Source organism: Oncorhynchus mykiss, chromosome 11 (genome assembly GCF_013265735.2).
Source record: "Oncorhynchus mykiss isolate Arlee chromosome 11, USDA_OmykA_1.1, whole genome shotgun sequence".
In the NCBI taxonomy this organism is placed as follows: Eukaryota; Metazoa; Chordata; class Actinopteri; order Salmoniformes; family Salmonidae; genus Oncorhynchus; species Oncorhynchus mykiss.
The window spans coordinates 82,174,202-82,197,386 of record NC_048575.1 but is presented as its reverse complement, the minus strand read 5'-3'; the positions used below and the strand labels follow the sequence as shown (position 1 = coordinate 82,197,386).

The window sequence follows — 23,185 nt, the reverse complement described above, 5'->3', positions numbered from 1 at the left end:
CTGGACAGCTCTAGGAGACTTCATGTTTAATGTGTCTGGACAGCTCTAGGAGACTTCATGTTTAATGTGTCTGGACAGCTCTAGGAGACTTCATGTTTAATGTGTCTGGACAGCTCTAGGGGACTTCCTGTTTAATGTGTCTGGACAGCTCTAGGAGACTTCATGTTTAATGTATCTGGACAGCTCTAGGAGACTTCATGTTTAATGTGTCTGGACAGCTCTAGGAGACTTCATGTTTAATGTGTCTGGACAGCTCTAAGGGACTTCATGTTTAATGTGTCTGGACAGCTCTAGGAGACTTCATGTTTAATGTGTCTGGACAGCTCTAGGAGACTTCATGTTTAATGTGTCTGGACAGCTCTAGGAGACTTCATGTTTAATGTGTCTGGACAGCTCTAGGAGACTTCATGTTTAATGTGTCTGGACAGCTCTAGGAGACTTCATGTTTAATGTGTCTGGACAGCTCTAGGAGACTTCATGTTTAATGTGTCTGGACAGCTCTAGGAGACTTCATGTTTAATGTGTCTGGACAGCTCTAGGGGACTTCATGTTTAATGTGTCTGGACAGCTCTAGGAGACTTCATGTTTAATGTGTCTGGACAGCTCTAGGAGACTTCATGTTTAATGTGTCTGGACAGCTCTATGAGACTTCATGTTTAATGTGTCTGGACAGCTCTAGGAGACTTCATGTTTAATGTGTCTGGACAGCTCTAGGAGACTTCATGTTTAATGTGTCTGGACAGCTCTAGGAGACTTCATGTTTAATGTGTCTGGACAGCTCTAGGAGACTTCATGTTTAATGTGTCTGGACAGCTCTAGGAGACTTCATGTTTAATGTGTCTGGACAGCTCTAGGAGACTTCATGTTTAATGTGTCTGGACAGCTCTAGGAGACTTCATGTTTAATGTGTCTGGACAGCTCTAGGAGACTTCATGTTTAATGTGTCTGGACAGCTCTAGGGGACTTCATGTTTAATGTGTCTGGACAGCTCTAGGAGACTTAATGTGTCTGGACAGCTCTAGGAGACTTCATGTTTAATGTGTCTGGACAGCTCTAGGAGACTTAATGTGTCTGGACAGCTCTAGGAGACTTCATGTTTAATGTGTCTGGACAGCTCTAGGGGACTTCATGTTTAATGTGTCTGGACAGCTCTAGGGGACTTAATGTGTCTGGACAGCTCTAGGAGACTTCATGTTTAATGTGTCTGGACAGCTCTAGGAGACTTCATGTTTAATGTGTCTGGACAGCTCTAGGAGACTTCATGTTTAATGTGTCTGGACAGCTCTAGGAGACTTCATGTTTAATGTGTCTGGACAGCTCTAGGAGACTTCATGTTTAATGTGTCTGGACAGCTCTAGGAGACTTCATGTTTAATGTGTCTGGACAGCTCTAGGAGACTTCATGTTTAATGTGTCTGGACAGCTCTAGGGGACTTCATGTTTAATGTGTCTGGACAGCTCTAGGGGACTTCATGTTTAATGTGTCTGGACAGCTCTAGGAGACTTCATGTTTAATGTGTCTGGACAGCTCTAGGGGACTTCATGTTTAATGTGTCTGGACAGCTCTAGGAGACTTCATGTTTAATGTGTCTGGACAGCTCTAGGAGACTTCATGTTTAATGTGTCTGGACAGCTCTAGGAGACTTCATGTTTAATGTGTCTGGACAGCTCTAGGAGACTTCATGTTTAATGTGTCTGGACAGCTCTAGGAGACTTCATGTTTAATGTGTCTGGACAGCTCTAGGAGACTTCATGTTTAATGTGTCTGGACAGCTCTAGGGGACTTAATGTGTCTGGACAGCTCTAGGAGACTTCATGTTTAATGTGTCTGGACAGCTCTAGGAGACTTCATGTTTAATGTGTCTGGACAGCTCTAGGAGACTTCATGTTTAATGTGTCTGGACAGCTCTAGGGGACTTAATCTGTCTGGACAGCTCTAGGAGACTTCATGTTTAATGTGTCTGGACAGCTCTAGGAGACTTCATGTTTAATGTGTCTGGACAGCTCTAGGGGACTTAATCTGTCTGGACAGCTCTAGGAGACTTCATGTTTAATGTGTCTGGACAGCTCTAGGGGACTTCATGTTTAATGTGTCTGGACAGCTCTAGGAGACTTCCTGTTTAATGTGTCTGGACAGCTCTAGGAGACTTAATGTTTAATGTGTCTGGACAGCTCTAGGAGACTTCATGTTTAATGTGTCTGGACAGCTCTAGGGGACTTAATGTGTCTGGACAGCTCTAGGAGACTTCATGTTTAATGTGTCTGGACAGCTCTAGGAGACTTCATGTTTAATGTGTCTGGACAGCTCTAGGAGACTTCATGTTTAATGTGTCTGGACAGCTCTAGGAGACTTCATGTTTAATGTGTCTGGACAGCTCTAGAAGACTTCATGTTTAATGTGTCTGGACAGCTCTAGGAGACTTCATGTTTAATGTGTCTGGACAGCTCTAGGAGACTTCATGTTTAATGTGTCTGGACAGCTCTAGGAGACTTCATGTTTAATGTGTCTGGACAGCTCTAGGAGACTTCATGTTTAATGTGTCTGGACAGCTCTAGGGGACTTCATGTTTAATGTGTCTGGACAGCTCTAGGAGACTTCATGTTTAATGTGTCTGGACAGCTCTAAGGGACTTCATGTTTAATGTGTCTGGACAGCTCTATGAGACTTCATGTTTAATGTGTCTGGACAGCTCTAGGAGACTTCATGTTTAATGTGTCTGGACAGCTCTAGGATACTTCATGTTTAATGTGTCTGGACAGCTCTAGGAGACTTCATGTTTAATGTGTCTGGACAGCTCTAGGAGACTTCATGTTTAATGTGTCTGGACAGCTCTAGGAGACTTCATGTTTAATGTGTCTGGACAGCTCTAGGAGACTTCATGTTTAATGTGTCTGGACAGCTCTAGGGGACTTCATGTTTAATGTGTCTGGACAGCTCTAGGGGACTTAATGTGTCTGGACAGCTCTAGGAGACTTCATGTTTAATGTGTCTGGACAGCTCTAGGAGACTTCATGTTTAATGTGTCTGGACAGCTCTAGGGGACTTAATGTGTCTGGACAGCTCTAGGAGACTTCATGTTTAATGTGTCTGGACAGCTCTAGGGGACTTCATGTTTAATGTGTCTGGACAGCTCTAGGAGACTTCATGTTTAATGTGTCTGGACAGCTCTAGGAGACTTCATGTTTAATGTGTCTGGACAGCTCTAGGAGACTTCATGTTTAATGTGTCTGGACAGCTCTATGAGACTTCATGTTTAATGTGTCTGGACAGCTCTAGGGGACTTAATGTGTCTGGACAGCTCTAGGAGACTTCATGTTTAATGTGTCTGGACAGCTCTAGGAGACTTCATGTTTAATGTGTCTGGACAGCTCTAGGAGACTTCATGTTTAATGTGTCTGGACAGCTCTAGGAGACTTCATGTTTAATGTGTCTGGACAGCTCTAGGAGACCATGTTTAATGTGTCTGGACAGCTCTAGGGGACTTAATGTGTCTGGACAGCTCTAGGAGACTTCATGTTTAATGTGTCTGGACAGCTCTAGGAGACTTCATGTTTAATGTGTCTGGACAGCTCTAGGGAGAATTTGTTTGTTGATATTCCAGTGAATATATTGGATTTCATTTAGCTCCTCCCAGAAATTGAACCGGCCAATGAAATAGAACAGGAGATGACACAGTGAGTTAGCTGGTTGTTTATACAGTTTGTCTCCCAAATGGCATCCTTATCCCTATGTAGTGCCCTCGTTTTTACTACTCTAGTCAAATGTAGTGCACTACATAGGGAATAGGGTGCTACATGGGACGAAGACAGTCCTGCTCAGTGAAACTTTTTTGTTCTCCACGAGTATTTGGATGAAAGATTAAAGCATACCCACTTGGCACAGATTTCAACGTCTAGTTTTGATACAATTTTGGTTGAATTCATCGTGAAATTCACAAAGAAAAAACACAATGTCATTGGATTTATATTAAAAGTTGAGTGAAAAAAATGTATACCATTTCCTTTACATTGATTTGACTTTTTACAAATACAATCAGTTTTTCCACGTTGATTCAACATCATCACATTGAGTTTAGTTGTTGAAATAACGTGGAAACAACATTGATTCAATCAGTTTTGCACAGTGGGTATACTGTAGGTGGTCAAACACATCCCACAAACGGATTATTGTTCTGCTGTAGGTTGAACTTGCCAGACAAAAGCACAAAATGTCCTTAGCAGCTGATTGGTCGTGTTTTGGTTCTCTTTAGAAAACTGTCCAATCATTACATTTTAGTGGAAGGGGGAGGGCAAAGGACCGCACTTAAAAAAAAAAAAAAAAAAAAAGCCTTTCAGGTCTCCCCTCTGAGTCCGGTTCCTTTCTAGGTATCGTCCTTCTAGGGAGATTTTTGCTGTTCACTGTGATTGTCTTTGCTCTTTGGGGTCTAAGTTACTGTGAAGAGGTTTGACTATACTGCTGATGGGTGGGTGACGTCTCTCTCTGGTAGGTGAACTCTGATGGCGAGCTCCACAAGCACCCCCAGTTGGAGGTGGACCTGGCTGCGGTCCGGGAGATGTACGGACACCACGCAGTATCTCTCAGGTAATAATAATATACAGGGACACCACGCAGTATCTCTCAGGTAATAATAATTTACAGGGTCACCACGCAGTATCTCTCAGGTAATAATAATGTACAGGGACACCACGCAGTATCTCTCAGGTAATAATAATATACAGGGACACCACGCAGTATCTCTCAGGTAATAATAATGTACAGGGACACCACGCAGTATCTCTCAGGTAATAATAATATACAGGGACACCACGCAGTATCTCTCAGGTAATAATAATGTACAGGGACACCACGCAGTATCTCTCAGGTAATAATAATATACAGGGACACCACGCAGTATCTCTCAGGTGATAATAATATACAGGGACACCACGCAGTATCTCTCAGGTAATAATAATATACAGGGACACCACGCAGTATCTCTCAGGTTATAATAATATACAGTGACACCACGCAGTATCTCTCAGGTGATAATAATATACAGGGCATTCGGGAAGTAGTCAGACCACCTTGACTTTTTCCACATTTTGTGACGTTACAGCCTTAATCTAAAATTGATTAAATAAATGAAAAATCTTCATTTGATCTACGCACTACCCCATAATGACAAAGCGAATATACGTTCATTTGTTATTTTTTCCAAGTTTATACAAAATTTAAAACACCTTTTGCCATGAGACTCGAAATTGAGCTCAGGTGCATCCTGTTTCCATTGATCATCCTTGAGATGTTTCTACAACTTGATTGGAGTCCACCTGTGGTCAATTCAATTAATTGGGCATGATTTGGAAAGGCACATATCTGTCAATATACGGTCCCACAGTTGACAGTGCATATCAGAGCAAACACCAAGTTGTGAGATTGAAGGAATTGTCCGTAGAGCTCCGAGACACGATTGTGTTGAGGCACAGAGCTGGAGATGGGTACCATAAAATGTCTGCAGCATTGAAGGTTCCCATTCTTAAATGGAAGACGTTTTGAACCACCAAGACTCTTCCTAGCGCTGCCCAGCCAAACTGAGTGATCCGGGGGAGAAGGGCCTTTGGTCAGGGACTTCTGGCCAACGTGACACAACTGTGGAATGCATTGGAGTCAACATAGGCCAGCATCCCTGTGGAATGGGGAGGGGGTGGGGGGTGGTGGTGTATGGCAGGGCCTACTGGATGACTCATCACAGAGTAGAGAGCTGGTCTTCCAGGGGGGGGGGGGGGGTGTGTGTGTGTGTGTGTGTGTGCGCGCACCATTCTATGCTGAGAATAAGATATGAAAGGATAGCTGTGCTGAATAATGCATTTTCATTGTAATGCTGATATACGACTTCAAACATGTTTTCAAGATGCAAAAAGCTCTCGATCAGCCTCTTTGTGGCATTTCTATGTTTGAGATATCAAAGTAGCCAAGGGACAATGCGGAAATCTCCCATGTTTTCCATAACATGCATGTTGACTCTGACTGAAGGTGTCTTTATGAGACCATAGAGAAGTGAAATCTGTTCATCTTCCTAACCTGTCGTAGGGAATACGGTGCCATCGACGATGTGGACATTGATCTCCACATCGACGTCAGTTTCCTAGATGTAAGTATTATGGTTTTATTACCTACCGTTCCTTTCATGTTGTCCGTTTTGATCTGATGAGCTTAACGCTGGCATTTCAAATTTATTTGACTATTTTGAAAAAATGGAGAAATGTAATTCAGGCACACAAGTGGATTGACCCCATGTTAACCGTGTAGGTCTGCACCCTAAAATAGCATGGTTTAGTGGATTGACCCCATGTTAACCGTGTAGGTCTGCACCCTAAAATAGCATGGTTTAATGGATTGACCCCATGTTAACCGTGTAGGTCTGCACCCTAAAATAGCATGGTTTAATGGATTGACCCCATGTTAACCGTGTAGGTCTGCACCCTAAAATAGCATGGTTTAATGGATTGACCCCATGTTAACCGTGTAGGTCTGCACCCTAAAATAGCATGGTTTAATGGATTGACCCCATGTTAACCTTGTAGGTCTGTACCATTTAGATAACATGGTTTTAATGTATTGACCCCATGTTAAAATAATAATGTTAAAATAATAAAAAATCTAATCAAATTTGTCACGTACACATGGTTAGCAGATGTTAATGGTCACATACACATGGTTAGCAAATGTTAATGCGAGTGTAGCGAAATGCTTGTTGCTTCTAGTTCCGACAATGCAGATGTAGATTACCAACGAGTAATCTAACCTAACAATTCCACAACTACTACTTTATACACACAAGTGTAAAGGGATAAAGAATATGTACATAAAGATATATGAATGAGTGATGGTACAGAGCGGCATAGGCAAGATGCAGTAGATGGTATCGAGTGCAGTATATACATATGAGATGAGTATGTAAACAAAGTGGCATAGTTTAAAGTGGCTAGTGATACATGTATTACATAAAGATGCAGTAGATGATATAGAGTACAGTATATACATATACATATGAGATGAGTAATGTTGGGTATAGAGGTCGACCGATTAATCGGAATGGCCGATTAATTAGGACCGATTTCAAGTTTTCATAACAATCGGAAATCGGTATTTTTGGGCGTCGACTTCCGATTATTTTTTTATTTAACATTAAAAAAAATATATTTTTTAGACCTTTTATTTAACTAGGCAAATCAGTTAAGAACACATTCTTATTTTCAATGACGGCCTAGGAACTGTGGGTTAACTGCCTTGTTCAGGGGAAGAACGACAGATTTTCACCTTGTCAGCTCAGGGGTTCCATTCTTGCAACCGCACAGTTAACTAGTCCAACGCTCTAACCATTGCACTCCACGAGTAGCCTGCCTGTTACGCGAATGCAATAGAAGCCAAGGTAAATTGCTAGCTAGCATTAAACTTATCTTATAAAAAACAATCAATCATAATCACTAATAATAACTACTGATCCAGTTTAGCAGGCAATATTAACCAGGTGAAATTGTGTCATTTCTCTTGCGTTCATTGCATGCAGAGTCAGGGTATATGCAACAGTTTGGGCCGCCTGGCTCATTGCGAACTAATTTGCCAGAATTTTACGTAATTATGACATAACATTGAAGGTTGTGCAATGTAACAAGAATATTTAGACTTAGGGATGCCACCCGTTAGATAAAATACCGAACGGTTCCGTATTTCACTGAAATAATAAACGTTTTGTTTTCAAAATGATAGTTTCCGGATTCGATCATATTAATGACCAAAGGCTCGTATTTCTGTGTGTTATTATGTTATAATTAAGTCTGATTTGATAGAGCAGTCTGACTGAGCAGCAGCAGGCCCGTAATCATTCATTCAAACAGCACTTTCATGCGTTTTGCCAGCAGCTCTTCGCAAGCACAGCACTGTTTATGACTTCAAGCCACCAGCCTAATGGCTGGTGTAACCAATGTGAAATGGCTAGCTAGTTAGCTGGGTGTGCGCTAATACTGTTTCAAGCGTCACTCGCTTTTAGATTTGGAGTAGTTATTCCCCTTGCGCTGCGGCTTTGGTGGAGCGATGGGTAACGATGCTTCGAGGGTGGCTGTTTTCGATGTGTTCCTGGTTCGAGCCCAGGTAGGGGCAAGGAGGGGGACGGAAGCTATACTGTTACACTGGCAATACTATAGTGCCTACAAGAACATCCAATAGTCAAAAGGTATATGAAATAGAAATGGTATAGAGAGAAATAGTCCTATAAGTAGTATAATTAACTACAACCTAAAACCTCTTACCTTGGAATATTGAAGTCTCATGTTAAAAGGAACCTCCAGCTTTCATATGTTCTCATGTTCTGAGCAAGGAACTTCAACGTTAGCTTTTTTACATAGCACATATTGCACTTTTACTTTCTTCTTCAACACTTTGTTTTTGCATTATTTAAACCAAATTGAATGTTTCATTATTTATTTGAGGCTAAATTGATTTTATTGATGTTTTATATTAAGTTAAAAATGAGTGTTAATTCAGTATTGTTGTAATTGTCATTATTATATATAGAAATAAAAAAATTGGCCGACTAATCGGTATCGGCGTTGAAAAGTCATAATCGGTCGACCTCTAGTAGAGTATGTAAACATTATATTAAGTAGCATTGTTTAAAGTGGCTAGTGATATATTTTTCATCAATTTCCATCAATTTCCATTATTAAAGTGGCTGGAGTTGAGTCAGTGTGTTGGCAGCAGCCACTCAATGTTAGTGGTGGCTGTTTAACAGTCTGATGGTCTTGAGAGAGAAGCTGTTTTTCAGTCTCTCGGTCCCAGCTTTGATGCACCTGTACTGACCTCGCCTTCTGGATGATAGCGGGGTGAACAGGCAGTGGCTCGGGTGGTTGTTGTCCTTGATGATCTTTATGGCCTTCCTGTGACATCGGGTGGTGTAGGTGTCCTGGAGGGCAGGTAGTTTGCCCCCGGTGATGCGTTGTGCAGACCTCACTACCCTCTGGAGAGCCTTACGGTTGTGGGCGGAGCAGTTGCCGTACGGTGATACAGCCCGACAGGATGCTCTCGATTGTGCATCTGTAGAAGTTTGTGAGTGCTGAGGTTGGACAGGCGCTGCTGCGCCTTCTTCACGACGCTGTCTGTGTGGGTGGACCAATTCAGTTTGTCCGTGATGTGTACGCCGAGGAACTTAAAACTTACTACCCTCTCCACTACTGTCCCATCGATATGGATAGGGGGGTGCTCCCTCTGCTGTTTCCTGAAGTCCACAATCATCTCCTTTGTTTTGTTGACGTTGCGTGTGAGGTTATTTTCCTGACACCACACTCCGAGGGCCCTCACCTCTTCCCTGTAGGCCGTCTCGCCGTTGTTGGTAATCAAGCCTACCACTGTAGTGTTGTCCGCAAACTTGATGATTGAGTTGGAGGCGTGCATGGCCACACAGTCGTGGGTGAACAGGGTGCACAGGACAGGGCTCAGAACGCACCCTTGTGGGGCCCCAGTGTTGAGGATCAGCGGGGTGGAGATGTTGTTACCTACCCTCACCACCTGGGGGCAACCCGTCAAGAAGTCCAGTACCCAGTTACACAGGGCGGGGTCGAGACCCGGGGTCTCGAGCTTGATGACGAGCTTGGAGGGTACTATGGTGTTAAATGCTGAGCTGTAGTCGATGAACAGCATTCTCACATAGGTATTCCTCTTGTCCAGATGGGTTAGGGCAGTGTGCAGTGTGGTTGCGACTGCGTCGTCTGTGGACCTATTTGGGCGGTAAGCAAATTGGAGTGGGTCTAGGGTGTCGGGTAGGGTGGAGGTGATATGGTCCTTGACTAGTCTCTCAAAGCACTTAATGATGACGGAAGTGAGTGCTACGGGGCGGTAGTCGTTTAGCTCAGTTACCTTAGCTTTCTTGGGAACAGGGACAATGGTGACAGCAGACTGGGATAGGGATTGATTGAATATGTCCGTAAACACACCAGCCAGCTGGTCTGCGCATGCTCTGAGGGTGCGGCTGGGGATGCCGTCTGGGCCTGCAGCCTTGCGAGGGTTAACACGTTTAAATGTTTTACTCACCTCGGCTGCAGTGAAGGAGAGTCCGCAGGTTGTGGTTGCGGGCCGTGTCAGTGGAACTGTATTGTCCTCAAAGCGGGCAAAAAAGTTATTAAGTCTGCCTGGGAGCAGGACATCCTGGTCCGTGACAGGGCTGGTTTTCTTTTTGTAATCCGTGATTGACTGTAGACCCTGCCACATACCTCTTGTGCCTGAGCCGCTGAATTGCAACTCTACTTTGTCTCTATACTGACGCTTAGCTTGTTTGATTACCTTGTCTTGCAATCAAACAAGGCAAACAACAATATGTCAACACTAAAAAGAAAAGAATAGAAGAAGACATGTTTTTGATTTTGTTTTGGTCGCAGGAGGAAATAGCCCTGGCGTGGGACGTGATCCGCAGGGAGCCAGTGATCGTGCGTCTCCACTGCTCTCTGACACAGTACCTGAATGGACCGGTCCCCACGGTGGACGTATTCCAGGTGTCGACTAAAGACCGGTTTGGACTGGGACATCAGATGAAGAAGTAAGTGACAGATGGTTCTAATATCACGTGCCCTTTCAACACCTAGAGAGTTCAGTGGAATTGCTTGCATGCACTTCAATCTCTCAATTAATAGATACAATTACTTAATTCTTTAGAGTTGAGAGAGAGAGAGCGGGGTGATAATCGGACATATGGAATTGTTTTAAAATGGGCATACTATGTTTCACTTGGCTATTTGATTTTGAATTTTAGGAATATTACTTATATACTTTAGGTATATAAGAAAAATATATATAAATATACAGTACCCGTTTGGACACACCTACTCATTCAAGGTTTTTCTATATTCTACATTGTATAACACATATGGAATCAAGTAGTAACCAAAAAAGTGTTAAATAAATCAAAATATATTTTTCAATGTGAGATTCTTCAAAGTAGCCTCCCTTGGCCTTGATGACAGCTTGGCATTCTCTCAACCAGCTTCATGAGGTAGTCCCCTGGAATGCATATCAATTAACAGGTGTGCTTTGTTAAAAGGTAATTTGTGGAATTTCTTTCCAATCAATTGTGTTGTGACAAGGTACGGGTGGTATACAGAAGATATCCCTATTTGATAAAAGACCAAGTCCATATTATGGCAAGAACAGCTCAAATAAGCAAAGAGAAACGACAGTCCATCATTACTTTAAGACATGAAGGTCAGTCAATACAGAACATTTCAAGAACTTTGAAAGTTTCTTCAAGTGCAGTCACAAAAACCATCAAGCGCTGTGATGAAGCTGGCAGTCATGAGGACCGCCACGGGAAAGGAAGACCCAGAAGATAAGGATAAGTTCATTAGAGTTGCCTGCACCTCAGATTGCAGCCCAAATAAATGCTTCCCAGAGTTCAAGTAACAGACACATCTCAACATCAACTGTTCAGAGACTGCGTGAATCAGGCCTTTATGGTCAAAATTCTGCTAAGAAATCACTACTCAAGGACACCAACAAGAAGACTTGCTTGGGCCAAGAAACACGAGCAATGGACCTTAGACTGGTGGAAATCTGTCCTTTGGTCTGATGAGTCCAAATTTGTAATTTTTGATTCCAACTGCCTTGTCTTTGTGAGACGCAGAGTAGGTGAACGAATGATCTCCACGTGTGTGGTTCTCACCGTGAAGCATGGAAGAGGTGTGATAGTGTGGGGGTGCTGTGCTTTGGTGAAACTGTCAGTGATTTATTTAGAATTCAAGGCACGCTTAACCAGCATGGCTACCACAGCATTCTGCAGCGATACGCCACCCTGTCTGGTTTGTTTGTCAACAGGACAATGACCCAAAACACACCTCCAGGCTGTGTAAGGGCTATTTAACCAAGGAGAGTGATGGAGTGCTGCATCAGAGAACCTGGCCTCCACAATCCCCCAACCTCAACCCAATTGAGATGGTTTGGGAATAGTTGGACCACAGCGTGAAGGAAAAGCAGCCAACAAGTGCTCAGCATAATATTCTATGGGAACTCCTTCAAGACTGTTGGAAAAGCATTCCTCATGATGCTGCTTGAGAGAATGTCAAGAGTGTGCAAAACTGTCATCAAGGCAAATGGTGGCTACTTTGAAGAATCTCAAATATTAAAATATATTTTGATTTGTTTAACACTTGTTTTGGTTACTGCATGATTCTATATGTGGAATTTCATAGTTTTGATTATCTTCTACATTGTAGAATAATAGTGAAGACAAAAAACCCTGTGAATGAGGAGGTGCTGAAACTTTACTACTATGGCCCATAGAAATGCGTTCATAAATAGCAAGAACTGAAGGTCAAACAATGTATGATAAGCAACCAGGTTTAGAAGTGTCTGTCATAAATAAATATATAAAGTACAGTGTATTCAGACCCCTTGATTTTTTCCACATTTTCTTACGTTACAGCCTTATTCTAAAATTTATAAAATTTAGTTTTTCCTCAATCTACAAGCAATACCCCATAATGACAATTTTTTTTTGTTGCAAATTTAGTACAAAAATACAAAACTGATATCACATTTACATAAAATTACAAGACCATTTACTCAGTAATTTGTTGAAGCACCTTTGGCAGTGATTACAGCCTTGAGTCTTCTTGGGTATGACGCTACAAGCTTGGCACACCTGTATTTGGGGAGTTTTTTCCATTCTTCTCTGCAGATCCTCTCAAGCTCTGTCAAGTTGGATGGGGAGCGTCGCTGCACAGCTATTTTCATGTCTCTCCAGATATGTTCGATCAGGTTCAAGTCCAGGCTCTGGCTGGGCCACTCAAGAACATTCAGAGACTTGTCCAGAAGCTACTCCTGCATTGTCTTGGCTGTGTGCTTAGGGTGGTTGTCCTCTTGGAAGGTGAACCTTCACCCCAGTCTGAGGTCTTAAGCACTCTGGAGCAGGTTCTCATCAAGGATCTTTCTGTACTTTTCTCCGTTCATCTTTCCCTCGATCCTGACTAATCTCCCAGTCCCTGGCGCTGAAAAACATCCCCACCGCATGATGCTGCCACCACCATGCTTCACCGTAGGGATGGTGACAGGTTTGATGCTTTGCATTCAGGCCAAATAGTTCAATCTTGGCTTCATCAGCCCAGAGAATCTTGTTTCTCGTTTGTCTGATAGTTCTTTAGGTGCCTTTTGGCAAACTCCAAGCGGGCTGTCATGTGCCTTTTACTGAGGAGTGGCTTCCGTCTGGCCACTACTATAAAGGCCTGATTGGTGGAGTGCTGCACAGGTGGTTGTCCTTCTGGAAGGATCTCCCATCTCCACAGAGGAACTCTAGAGCTCTGTCAGTGACCATCGGGTTCTTGGTCACCTCCCTGACCAAGGCCCTTCTCCCCCGATATCTCGGTTTGGCCAGGCGGTCAGCACTAGGAAGAGTCTTGGTGGTTCCAAACTTCTTCCATTTAAGAATGATGGAGGCCACTGTGTTCTTGGGGACCTTCAATGCCGCAAACTCCAATCAAGTTATAGGAACATCTCAAGGAAGATGTATGGAAACAGGGATGCACCTGAGCTCAATTATATTCTCATAGCAAAGGGTCTGAATACTTATGTAAATAAGGTATTTCTGTTTTCTTTTCTTTTTAAAAAATAAATTAGCACATTTTTCCCCCCCAAAAAACTGTTTTCGCTTTGTCATTATGGGGTATTGTGTGTAGATAGATTTTAGAATACGGCTGTAACTTAACAACACATGGAGAAGGGGAAGGGGTCTGAATACATTCTGATGGCAGTGTAGGTGGCAATATTTCACCGCAGAGGCGGAAGTGCGAAACTGGTGGATTGAGACGTATCCAATGCAACAACAAAAAAACAACAACATATCTCTTAAATGTATGGATTTCTATGGGTATTGTTTTGTTATGTAACTACGCACTGGTGTGTCAATCCAACCCCGTGGGGTTTTCATTTTTTATACAACCAGATACAGTTCTCAATAGTTGAAATTAGTGGAGACAAGGAAATGTCTTTCTTTGAAGGAAATGAGCCCGAATCTGTTGAATTGTGGATCCCTTCATTGGATAACACGTTTGTTTCTTCTCTCTTCTCTCTACAAAGATAATGTAGATGTTACATCATTCCCCCCCCCCTCCCCTCTCTCTATTCTCTCTACAAAGATAATGTAGATGTTACACCCTTCCCCCCCCCCTCTCTCTATTCTCTCTACAAAGATAATGTAGATGTTACATCCTCCCCCCCCCCCCTCCCCTCTCTCTATTCTCTCTACAAAGATAATGTAGATGTTACATCCTCCCCCCCCCCCCCCCCCCTCTCTCTTCAGGATAATGCAGACGTTTGTCACCCTGCAGTGGAAACTCCAAAGTGAAGAGAAACTCAACTGCTCTCGCAACAAAAACAAGGGCGACAAGAAGGGCAAATCTCCCCTCCACATCTTCTCGACCCTCCGCAGGTCAGAGAAACATCATAATACTGACATTTTTACGTCTAACATAATTATCGATTTGAAACCTGTCTGTCACTGTAATTAAACTACAGACATTTCTTGTTCCTTACCACATAGGCACTTACTGTATCTGAAAGGATCAGATAGGTATGATATGGTAGTATCTCCACTTTGCTCTCTGATTGGTTAGGCAGAATTGAGCCTGGGTTTACTCTCTCCGTTCCCATCATTTGTGTATATTGGACAATAAAGTTATCTTCGTCTTCAGATCTCCCAGCTACCCGCCTCCCGGCTGTGTCAAGAGCAAAAAGAAGCTGAAGCCAGAACAAGATGGCGTCTCTAAATCCCACCGCCTTCTCCGACGGACTTACACCAGCACCGCCAAACAGCAGGTGGAGGTGGACGGCTGCGGCCCCGGGACCAAGACTACCCACCGTCTCCTGGGCCTTTCCCTGTCCAGCGGAGACCCCCGTATGGACCACGGAGGAGGGCCCGGACCACTGCCCTTCAAACCCCACCGCCTGGGCAGGCCCTGCATGGCTGTGGTCAAACCAGAGGACCTCCGACCCGCTCCCCATAAGCTCCTGCCTCGCTCGTGCTCTGGCGACCCCCGCTGTGAGCATGCGGGAGTGGGAGGAGGTGGGGGAGGGGGTGTAGGTAGTCTTGGGGGAGGTAGTGTTGGGGGAGGTAGTCTTGAGGGAGGTAGTCTTGGGGGAGGTGTTGGTGGGCTGGGCCCGAGTGGTGGTGGAGGGGGTAGTCTTGGGGGAGGTGTTGGTGGGCTGGGCCCGAGTGGTGGTGGAGGGGGTAGTCTTGGTGGATGTAGTCTTGGTGGAGGTAGTCTTGGGGGAGGTTTAAAGCACCACAGGCTGCTCAGTAGGTCGTGCTCTGGTTCTATCAGGACGGAGGAGCTGGATGGACTGAAACACCACCACCTCCTCAGCAGGTAAGATGAGAACATATTAACATAGCATCCCCAAAGATAACATATTAACGTAACATCCCCAAAGATAACATATTAACGTAACATCCCCAAAGATAACATATTAACGTAACATCCCCAAAGATAACATATTAACGTAACATCCCCAAAGATAACATATTAACGTAACATCCCCAAAGATAACATATTAACGTCACATAGTACTTTATTGATCCCCAAAGGAAGGAACATTTGTTGGCACCAGATGATACATAAATACGCAAAAACAAACACTAAAAGCAGCAACTCATGTTACCTCAGGTCCTACTGCCTCATCAATGCCTCCATGTTACTGCAGGTCCTACTGCCTCATCAATGCCTCCATGTTACCTCAGGTCCTACTGCCTCATCAACTCATGTTACCGCAGGTCCTACTGCCTCATCAATGTCTCCATGTTACTGCAGGTCCTACTGCCTCATCAATGTCTCCATGTTACCTCAGGTCCTACTGCCTCATCAATGCATGTTACTGCAGGTCCTACTGCCTCATCAACTCATGTTACTGCAGGTCCTACTGCCTCATCAATGCATGTTACCGCAGGTCCTACTGCCTCATCAATGTCTCCATGTTACCGCAGGTCCTACTGCCTCATCAACTCATGTTACTGCAGGTCCTACTGCCTCATCAATGCCTGTTACTGTAGGTCCTACTGCCTCATCAATGCATGTTACTGCAGGTCCTACTGCCTCATCAATGCATGTTACCGCAGGTCCTACTGCCTCATCAATGCATGTTACTGCAGGTCCTACTGCCTCATCAATGCATGTTACCGCAGGTCCTACTGCCTCATCAATGCATGTTACTGCAGGTCCTACTGCCTCATCAATGCATGTTACCGCAGGTCCTACTGCCTCATCAATACCTCCATGTTACCTCAGGTCCTACTGCCTCATCAATGCCTCCATGTTACCTCAGGTCCTACTGCCTCATCAATGCATGTTACCGCAGGTCCTACTGCCTCATCAATGCATGTTACCGCAGGTCCTACTGCCTCATCAACTCATGTTACCGCAGGTCCTACTGCCTCATCAACTCATGTTACCTCAGGTCCTACTGCCTCATCAATGCATGTTACCGCAGGTCCTACTGCCTCATCAACTCATGTTACCGCAGGTCCTACTGCCTCATCAACTCATGTTACCTCAGGTCCTACTGCCTCATCAATGCATGTTACTGCAGGTCCTACTGCCTCATCAATGCATGTTACTGCAGGTCCTACTGCCTCATCAATGCATGTTACTGCAGGTCCTACTGCCTCATCAATGCATGTTACTGCAGGTCCTACTGCCTCATCAATGCATGTTACTGCAGGTCCTACTGCCTCATCAATGCATGTTACTGCAGGTCCTACTGCCTCATCAATGCATGTTACTGCAGGTCCTACTGCCTCATCAATGCATGTTACCGCAGGTCCTACTGCCTCATCAATGCATGTTACCGCAGGTCCTACTGCCTCATCAATGCATGTTACTGCAGGTCCTACTACCTCATCAATGCCTCCATGTTACCTCAGGTCCTACTGCCTCATCAATGCCTCCATGTTACCTCAGGTCCTACTGCCTCATCAATGCATGTTACTGCAGGTCCTACTGCCTCATCAATGCCTCCATGTTACCTCAGGTTCTACTGCCTCATCAATGCCTCCATGTTACCTCAGGTCCTACTGCCTCATCAATGCATGTTACTGCAGGTTCTACTGCCTCATCAATGCCTCCATGTTACCTCAGGTCCTACTGCCTCATCAATGCATGTTACTGCAGGTTCTACTGCCTCATCAATGCCTCCATGTTACTGCAGGTCCTACTGCCTCATCAATGCCTCCATGTTACCTCAGGTCCTACTGCCTCATCAATGCCTCCATGTTACCTCAGGTCCTACTGCCTCATCAATGCCTCCATGTTACTGCAGGTCCTACTGCCTCATCAATGCCTCCATGTTACTGCAGGTCCTACTGCCTCATAAATGTCTCCATGTTACCTTAGGTCCTACTGCCTCATCAATGTCTCCATGTTACCTCAGGTCCTACTGCCTCATCAATGCCTCCATGTTACCTCAGGTCCTACTGCCTCATCAATGCCTCCATGTTACCTCAGGTCCTACTGCCTCATCAATGCCTCCATGTTACCTCAGGTCCTACTGCCTCATCAATGCCTCCATGTTACCTCAGGTCCTACTCCAGCAGTACCAAGATGGGCAAAGCAGCGGACATCTTCAAGGACTCTGTGTCTCTGTCTGAGGGGAGGCGGCTCTCTCTTACCTCAGGGCTCATCGGGATCCTCGCCCCCTCGCTCGCCACGCCAACGCCGGTCAGTAAGGCTGCTGGTGATTGGTTGATCCGAAAGGCATCCTCTCATGATTGGTTGATCTTGATTTGTCATTAGAAACAGGGATTGTTGACCTTTTTTTGGATCACAGGCAGGTAACAAACTTCCCTCTCTTCCTTTACAGCCAAACAATGGAGCCAAGTCCATACCAATAAAAGACAGAGGTTTCCTCGTCCAGGTAAATACTCCCTGAATTTCACCTGAGCTCTTCTTCTATCAATAATATGTTTTGTAAACGTTTACTTCAAGCAAATGTGTACATGTAGAATGAGTTGACATGTGTTATAGGCATTTATCATGTCCTCTAATCATGTGTTCTGTCTTCAGACCATGGAATATGCTGAGCAGAGGATTCCGGTCCTGAACGAGTTCTGTGTGGTGTGTGACGAACCACATGTGTTCAGGAACGGACCCATGCTCCGAGTGAGTACTGTACACACATACTAACACACAGTACAAGAAGAGAGAAGAAGAAAACAGAGCTATATTCAGTTCAGCCCATACAGCTAAATGTAACCAGACCCCCCCCCCCCCCCCCCCCCCCGTAAGGTTTTAATAAAGCAGGGATGGGCAACCCCAGTCCTCGGGAGCCTGATTTGGTGTCACAGTTTTGACACCGGTCCCAGCTAACACACCTGACTCCAATAATCACCTAATCACGATCTTCAGTTTAGAATGCAATTTGATTAATCAGCTGTGTTTGTCAGGGATGGAGAACAAGAGTGACACCAATCAGACCCTGGAGGACTGGAGTTGCCCACTCCTGTTTTAAAGCATGATGTGATGTTGGCACCAACCAGAGAATTACTCAGTCCTAATGATACAACTATAGATCACTGTCCTGAGTCCTAATGATACAACTATAGATCACTGTCCTGAGTCCTAATGATACAACTATAGGTCACTGTCCTGAGTCCTAATGATACAACTATAGGTCACTGTCCTGAGTCCTAATGATACAACTATAGGTCACTGTCCTGAGTCCTAATGATACAACTATAGATCACTGTCCTGAGTCCTAATGAAACAACTATAGGTCACTGTCCTGAGTCCTAATGATACAACTATAGGTCACTGTCCTGAGTCCTAATGATACGACTGTAGGTCACTGTCCTGAGTCCTAATGATACAACTATAGATCACTGTCCTGAGTCCTCCTAATGATACAACTATAGGTCACTGTCCTGAGTCCTAATGATACAACTATAGATCACTGTCCTGAGTCCTCCTAATGATACAACTATAGGTCACTGTCCTGAGTCCTAATGATACAACTATAGATCACTGTCCTGAGTCCTAATGATACAACTATAGGTCACTGTCCTGAGTCCTAATGATACAACTATAGATCACTGTCCTGAGTCCTAATGATACAACTATAGGTCACTGTCCTGAGTCCTAATGATACAACTATAGATCACTGTCCTGAGTCCTAATGATACAACTATAGGTCACTGTCCTGAGTCCTAATGATACAACTATAGGTCACTGTCCTGAGTCCTAATGATACAACTATAGATCACTGTCCTGAGTCCTAATGATACAACTATAGGTCACTGTCCTGAGTCCTAATGATACAACTATAGATCACTGTCCTGAGTCCTCCTAATGATACAACTATAGGTCACTGTCCTGAGTCCTAATGATACAACTATAGATCACTGTCCTGAGTCCTAATGATACAACTATAGATCACTGTCCTGAGTCCTAATGATACAACTATAGGTCACTGTCCTGAGTCCTAATGATACAACTATAGATCACTGTCCTGAGTCCTAATGATACAACTATAGGTCACTGTCCTGAGTCCTAATGATACAACTATAGATCACTGTCCTGAGTCCTAATGATACAACTATAGATCACTGTCCTGAGTCCTAATGATACAACTATAGGTCACTGTCCTGAGTCCTAATGATACAACTATAGATCACTGTCCTGAGTCCTAATGATACGACTGTAGGTCACTGTCCTGAGTCCTAATGATACAACTATAGGTCACTGTCCTGAGTCCTAATGATACAACTATAGGTCACTGTCCTGAGTCCTAATGATACGACTGTAGGTCACTGTCCTGAGTCCTAATGATACAACTATAGATCACTGTCCTGAGTCCTAATGATTCGACTGTAGGTCACTGTCCTGAGTCCTAATGATACAACTATAGATCACTGTCCTGAGTCCTAATGATACAACTATAGATCACTGTCCTGAGTCCTAATGATACAACTATAGGTCACTGTCCTGAGTCCTAATGATACAACTATAGATCACTGTCCTGAGTCCTAATGATACAACTATAGATCACTGTCCTGAGTCCTAATGATACAACTATAGATCACTGTCCTGAGTCCTAATGATACAACTATAGATCACTGTCCTGAGTCCTAATGATACAACTATAGATCACTGTCCTGAGTCCTCCTAATGATACAACTATAGGTCACTGTCCTGAGTCCTAATGATACAACTATAGATCACTGTCCTGAGTCCTAATGATACAACTATAGGTCACTGTCCTGAGTCCTAATGATACAACTATAGATCACTGTCCTGAGTCCTAATGATACAACTATAGGTCACTGTCCTGAGTCCTAATGATACAACTATAGATCACTGTCCTGAGTCCTAATGATACAACTATAGATCACTGTCCTGAGTCCTAATGATACAACTATAGGTCACTGTCCTGAGTCCTAATGATACAACTATAGATCACTGTCCTGAGTCCTAATGATACGACTGTAGGTCACTGTCCTGAGTCCTAATGATACAACTATAGGTCACTGTCCTGAGTCCTAATGATACAACTATAGGTCACTGTCCTGAGTCCTAATGATACGACTGTAGGTCACTGTCCTGAGTCCTAATGATACAACTATAGATCACTGTCCTGAGTCCTAATGATTCGACTGTAGGTCACTGTCCTGAGTCCTAATGATACAACTATAGATCACTGTCCTGAGTCCTAATGATACAACTATAGATCACTGTCCTGAGTCCTAATGATACAACTATAGATCACTGTCCTGAGTCCTAATGATACAACTATAGGTCACTGTCCTGAGTCCTAATGATACAACTATAGATCACTGTCCTGAGTCCTAATGATACAACTATAGATCACTGTCCTGAGTCCTAATGATACAACTATAGATCACTGTCCTGAGTCCTAATGATACAACTATAGATCACTGTCCTAACTAGTCCTAATGATACAACTATAGATCACTGTCCTAACTAGTCCTAATGATACAACTATAGATCACTGTCCTAACTAGTCCTAATGATACAACTATAGATCACTGTCCTGAGTCCTAATGATACAACTATAGGTCACTGTCCTAACTAGTCCTAATGATACAACTATAGATCACTGTCCTGAGTCCTAATGATACGACTGTAGGTCAGGGCTTTGTATACCAGTAGTACTTTTGGTAGAGTGACTGTGGCTGTATCTGACTCAATTAACCCAAAACAACCTACTTGCTAACGAGCAGCACACCCATTACTATCTATATATATATGAGTTAGAGGGAGAAAATGTGCTATAACGCTAAACAAGAGATCTATCTGAATGATCCTATGTGGTGTGTCCACCCCACAGCCCACCGTGTGTGAGCGGGAACTGTGTGTGTTTGCCTTTCAAACACTGGGGGTGATGAACGAGGCAGCCGACGAGATCGCCACAGGGGCTCAGGTATGCGCGCGCACACACGAGACACACACACACACACACACACACACACAGCTGACTAAGTGTCCGTCTCTGTTTCCTAGGTGGTGGACCTGTTGGTGTCCATGTGTAGGTCTGCTCTAGAGTCTCCCAGGAAAGTGGTCATCTTTGAGCCATATCCCTCTGTGGTGGATCCGTGTGACTCCCAGGCACTGGCCTTCAACCCCCGGGTATGGTGTACTAACCCTGAACCTACTAACAGCCTTAGGCCTTCAACCCCCGGGTATGGTTATTAACCCTGAACCTACTAACAGCCTTAGGCCTTCAACCCCCGGGTATGGTGTACTAACCCTGAACCTACTAACAGCCTTAGGCCTTCAACCCCCGGGTATGGTGTACTAACCCTGAACCTACTAACAGCCTTAGACCTTCAACCCCCGGGTATGGTTTATTAACCCTGAACCTACTAACAGCCTTAGACCTTCAACCCCCAGGTATGGTTATTAACCCTGAACCTACTAACAGCCTTAGACCTTCAACCCCCAGGTATGGTTATTAACCCTGAACCTACTAACAGCCTTAGACCTTCAACCCCCAGGTATGGTTATTAACCCTGAACCTACTAACAGCCTTAGGCCTTCAACCCCCGGGTATGGTTTATTAACCCTGAACCTACTAACAGCCTTAGGCCTTCAACCCCCGGGTATGGTGTACTAACCCTGAACCTACTAACAGCCTTAGGCCTTCAACCCCCGGGTATGGTGTATTAACCCTGAACCTACTAACAGCCTTAGGCCTTCAACCCCCGGGTATGGTGTACTAACCCTGAACCTACTAACAGCCTTAGGCCTTCAACCCCCTGGTATGGTGTACTAACCCTGAACCTACTAACAGCCTTAGACCTTCAACCCCAGGATATAGCTTTTATCAGCAGTAATTTGATGAATTCCCGCAATAAATCCACCCCCCCCCCCACAAAAAATATAAGATTTATAAGACTAATCCATATAGAGACCATTTAGTTGAATATGCAGAGGACTTTAGTTGTTGTTGGTAGATCCTTGCTGAGTTTCACTGTGTCCTTTTCTGAAGTGGTTCATACTGCCTGTGATCCATGATGCTTGTGGTTCATTTCAGAAAAAGGACTATGACCGAGTGATGAGAGCCCTTGACAGTCTCACCTCTATCAGAGAAATGTCCCAGGTAACTAACCCTAACCATTGACCCTTACTTCTATCAGAGAAATGTCCCAGGTAACTAACCCTAACCCTTGACCCTTAGCTCTATCAGAGAAATGTCCCAGGTAACTAACCCTACCTACCCTTTGACCCTTAGCTCTATCAGAGAAATGTCCCAGGTAACTAACCCTAACCCTTGACCCTTAGCTCTATCAGAGAAATGTCCCAGGTAACTAACCCTAACCCTTGACCCTTAGCTCTATCAGAGAAATGTCCCAGGTAACTAACCCTAACCCTTGACCCTTAGCTCTATCAGAGAAATGTCCCAGGTAACTAACCCTAACCCTTGACCCTTAGCTCTATCAGAGAAATGTCCCAGGTAACTAACCCTAACCCTTGACCCTTAGCTCTATCAGAGAAATGTCCCAGGTAACTAACCCTAACCCTTGACCCTTACCTCTTCATCGTGTTTAGGACCTAATTCATCATGTCTCTCATCCCCTCCTATGTCTCCCCTGTGTGTGTGTGTGTGTGTGTGTGTGTGTGTGTGTGTGTGTGTGTGTGTGTGTGTGTGCTGTCCCGTTGTA

At 44.2% G+C, this 23,185-nt stretch overlaps 1 protein-coding gene across 1 annotated transcript in view; it reads left to right on the top strand.

Moving 5' to 3' along the window:
• Positions 1 to 23,185, top strand: part of LOC110535140 (poly (ADP-ribose) polymerase family, member 8) — an 84,207-nt gene that overhangs the window by 47,788 nt on the left and 13,234 nt on the right. Inside the window, exons 7-18 of the mRNA XM_036936522.1 lie at positions 4,487 to 4,581; positions 6,070 to 6,130; positions 10,410 to 10,567; positions 14,318 to 14,446; positions 14,709 to 15,079; positions 15,275 to 15,383; positions 17,588 to 17,726; positions 17,869 to 17,922; positions 18,072 to 18,167; positions 21,352 to 21,444; positions 21,525 to 21,650; positions 22,558 to 22,623. Coding sequence (XP_036792417.1) covers positions 4,487 to 4,581; positions 6,070 to 6,130; positions 10,410 to 10,567; positions 14,318 to 14,446; positions 14,709 to 15,079; positions 15,275 to 15,383; positions 17,588 to 17,726; positions 17,869 to 17,922; positions 18,072 to 18,167; positions 21,352 to 21,444; positions 21,525 to 21,650; positions 22,558 to 22,623 — 1,497 coding nt within the window. The remainder of the gene's footprint in view (positions 1 to 4,486; positions 4,582 to 6,069; positions 6,131 to 10,409; positions 10,568 to 14,317; positions 14,447 to 14,708; positions 15,080 to 15,274; positions 15,384 to 17,587; positions 17,727 to 17,868; positions 17,923 to 18,071; positions 18,168 to 21,351; positions 21,445 to 21,524; positions 21,651 to 22,557; positions 22,624 to 23,185) is intronic.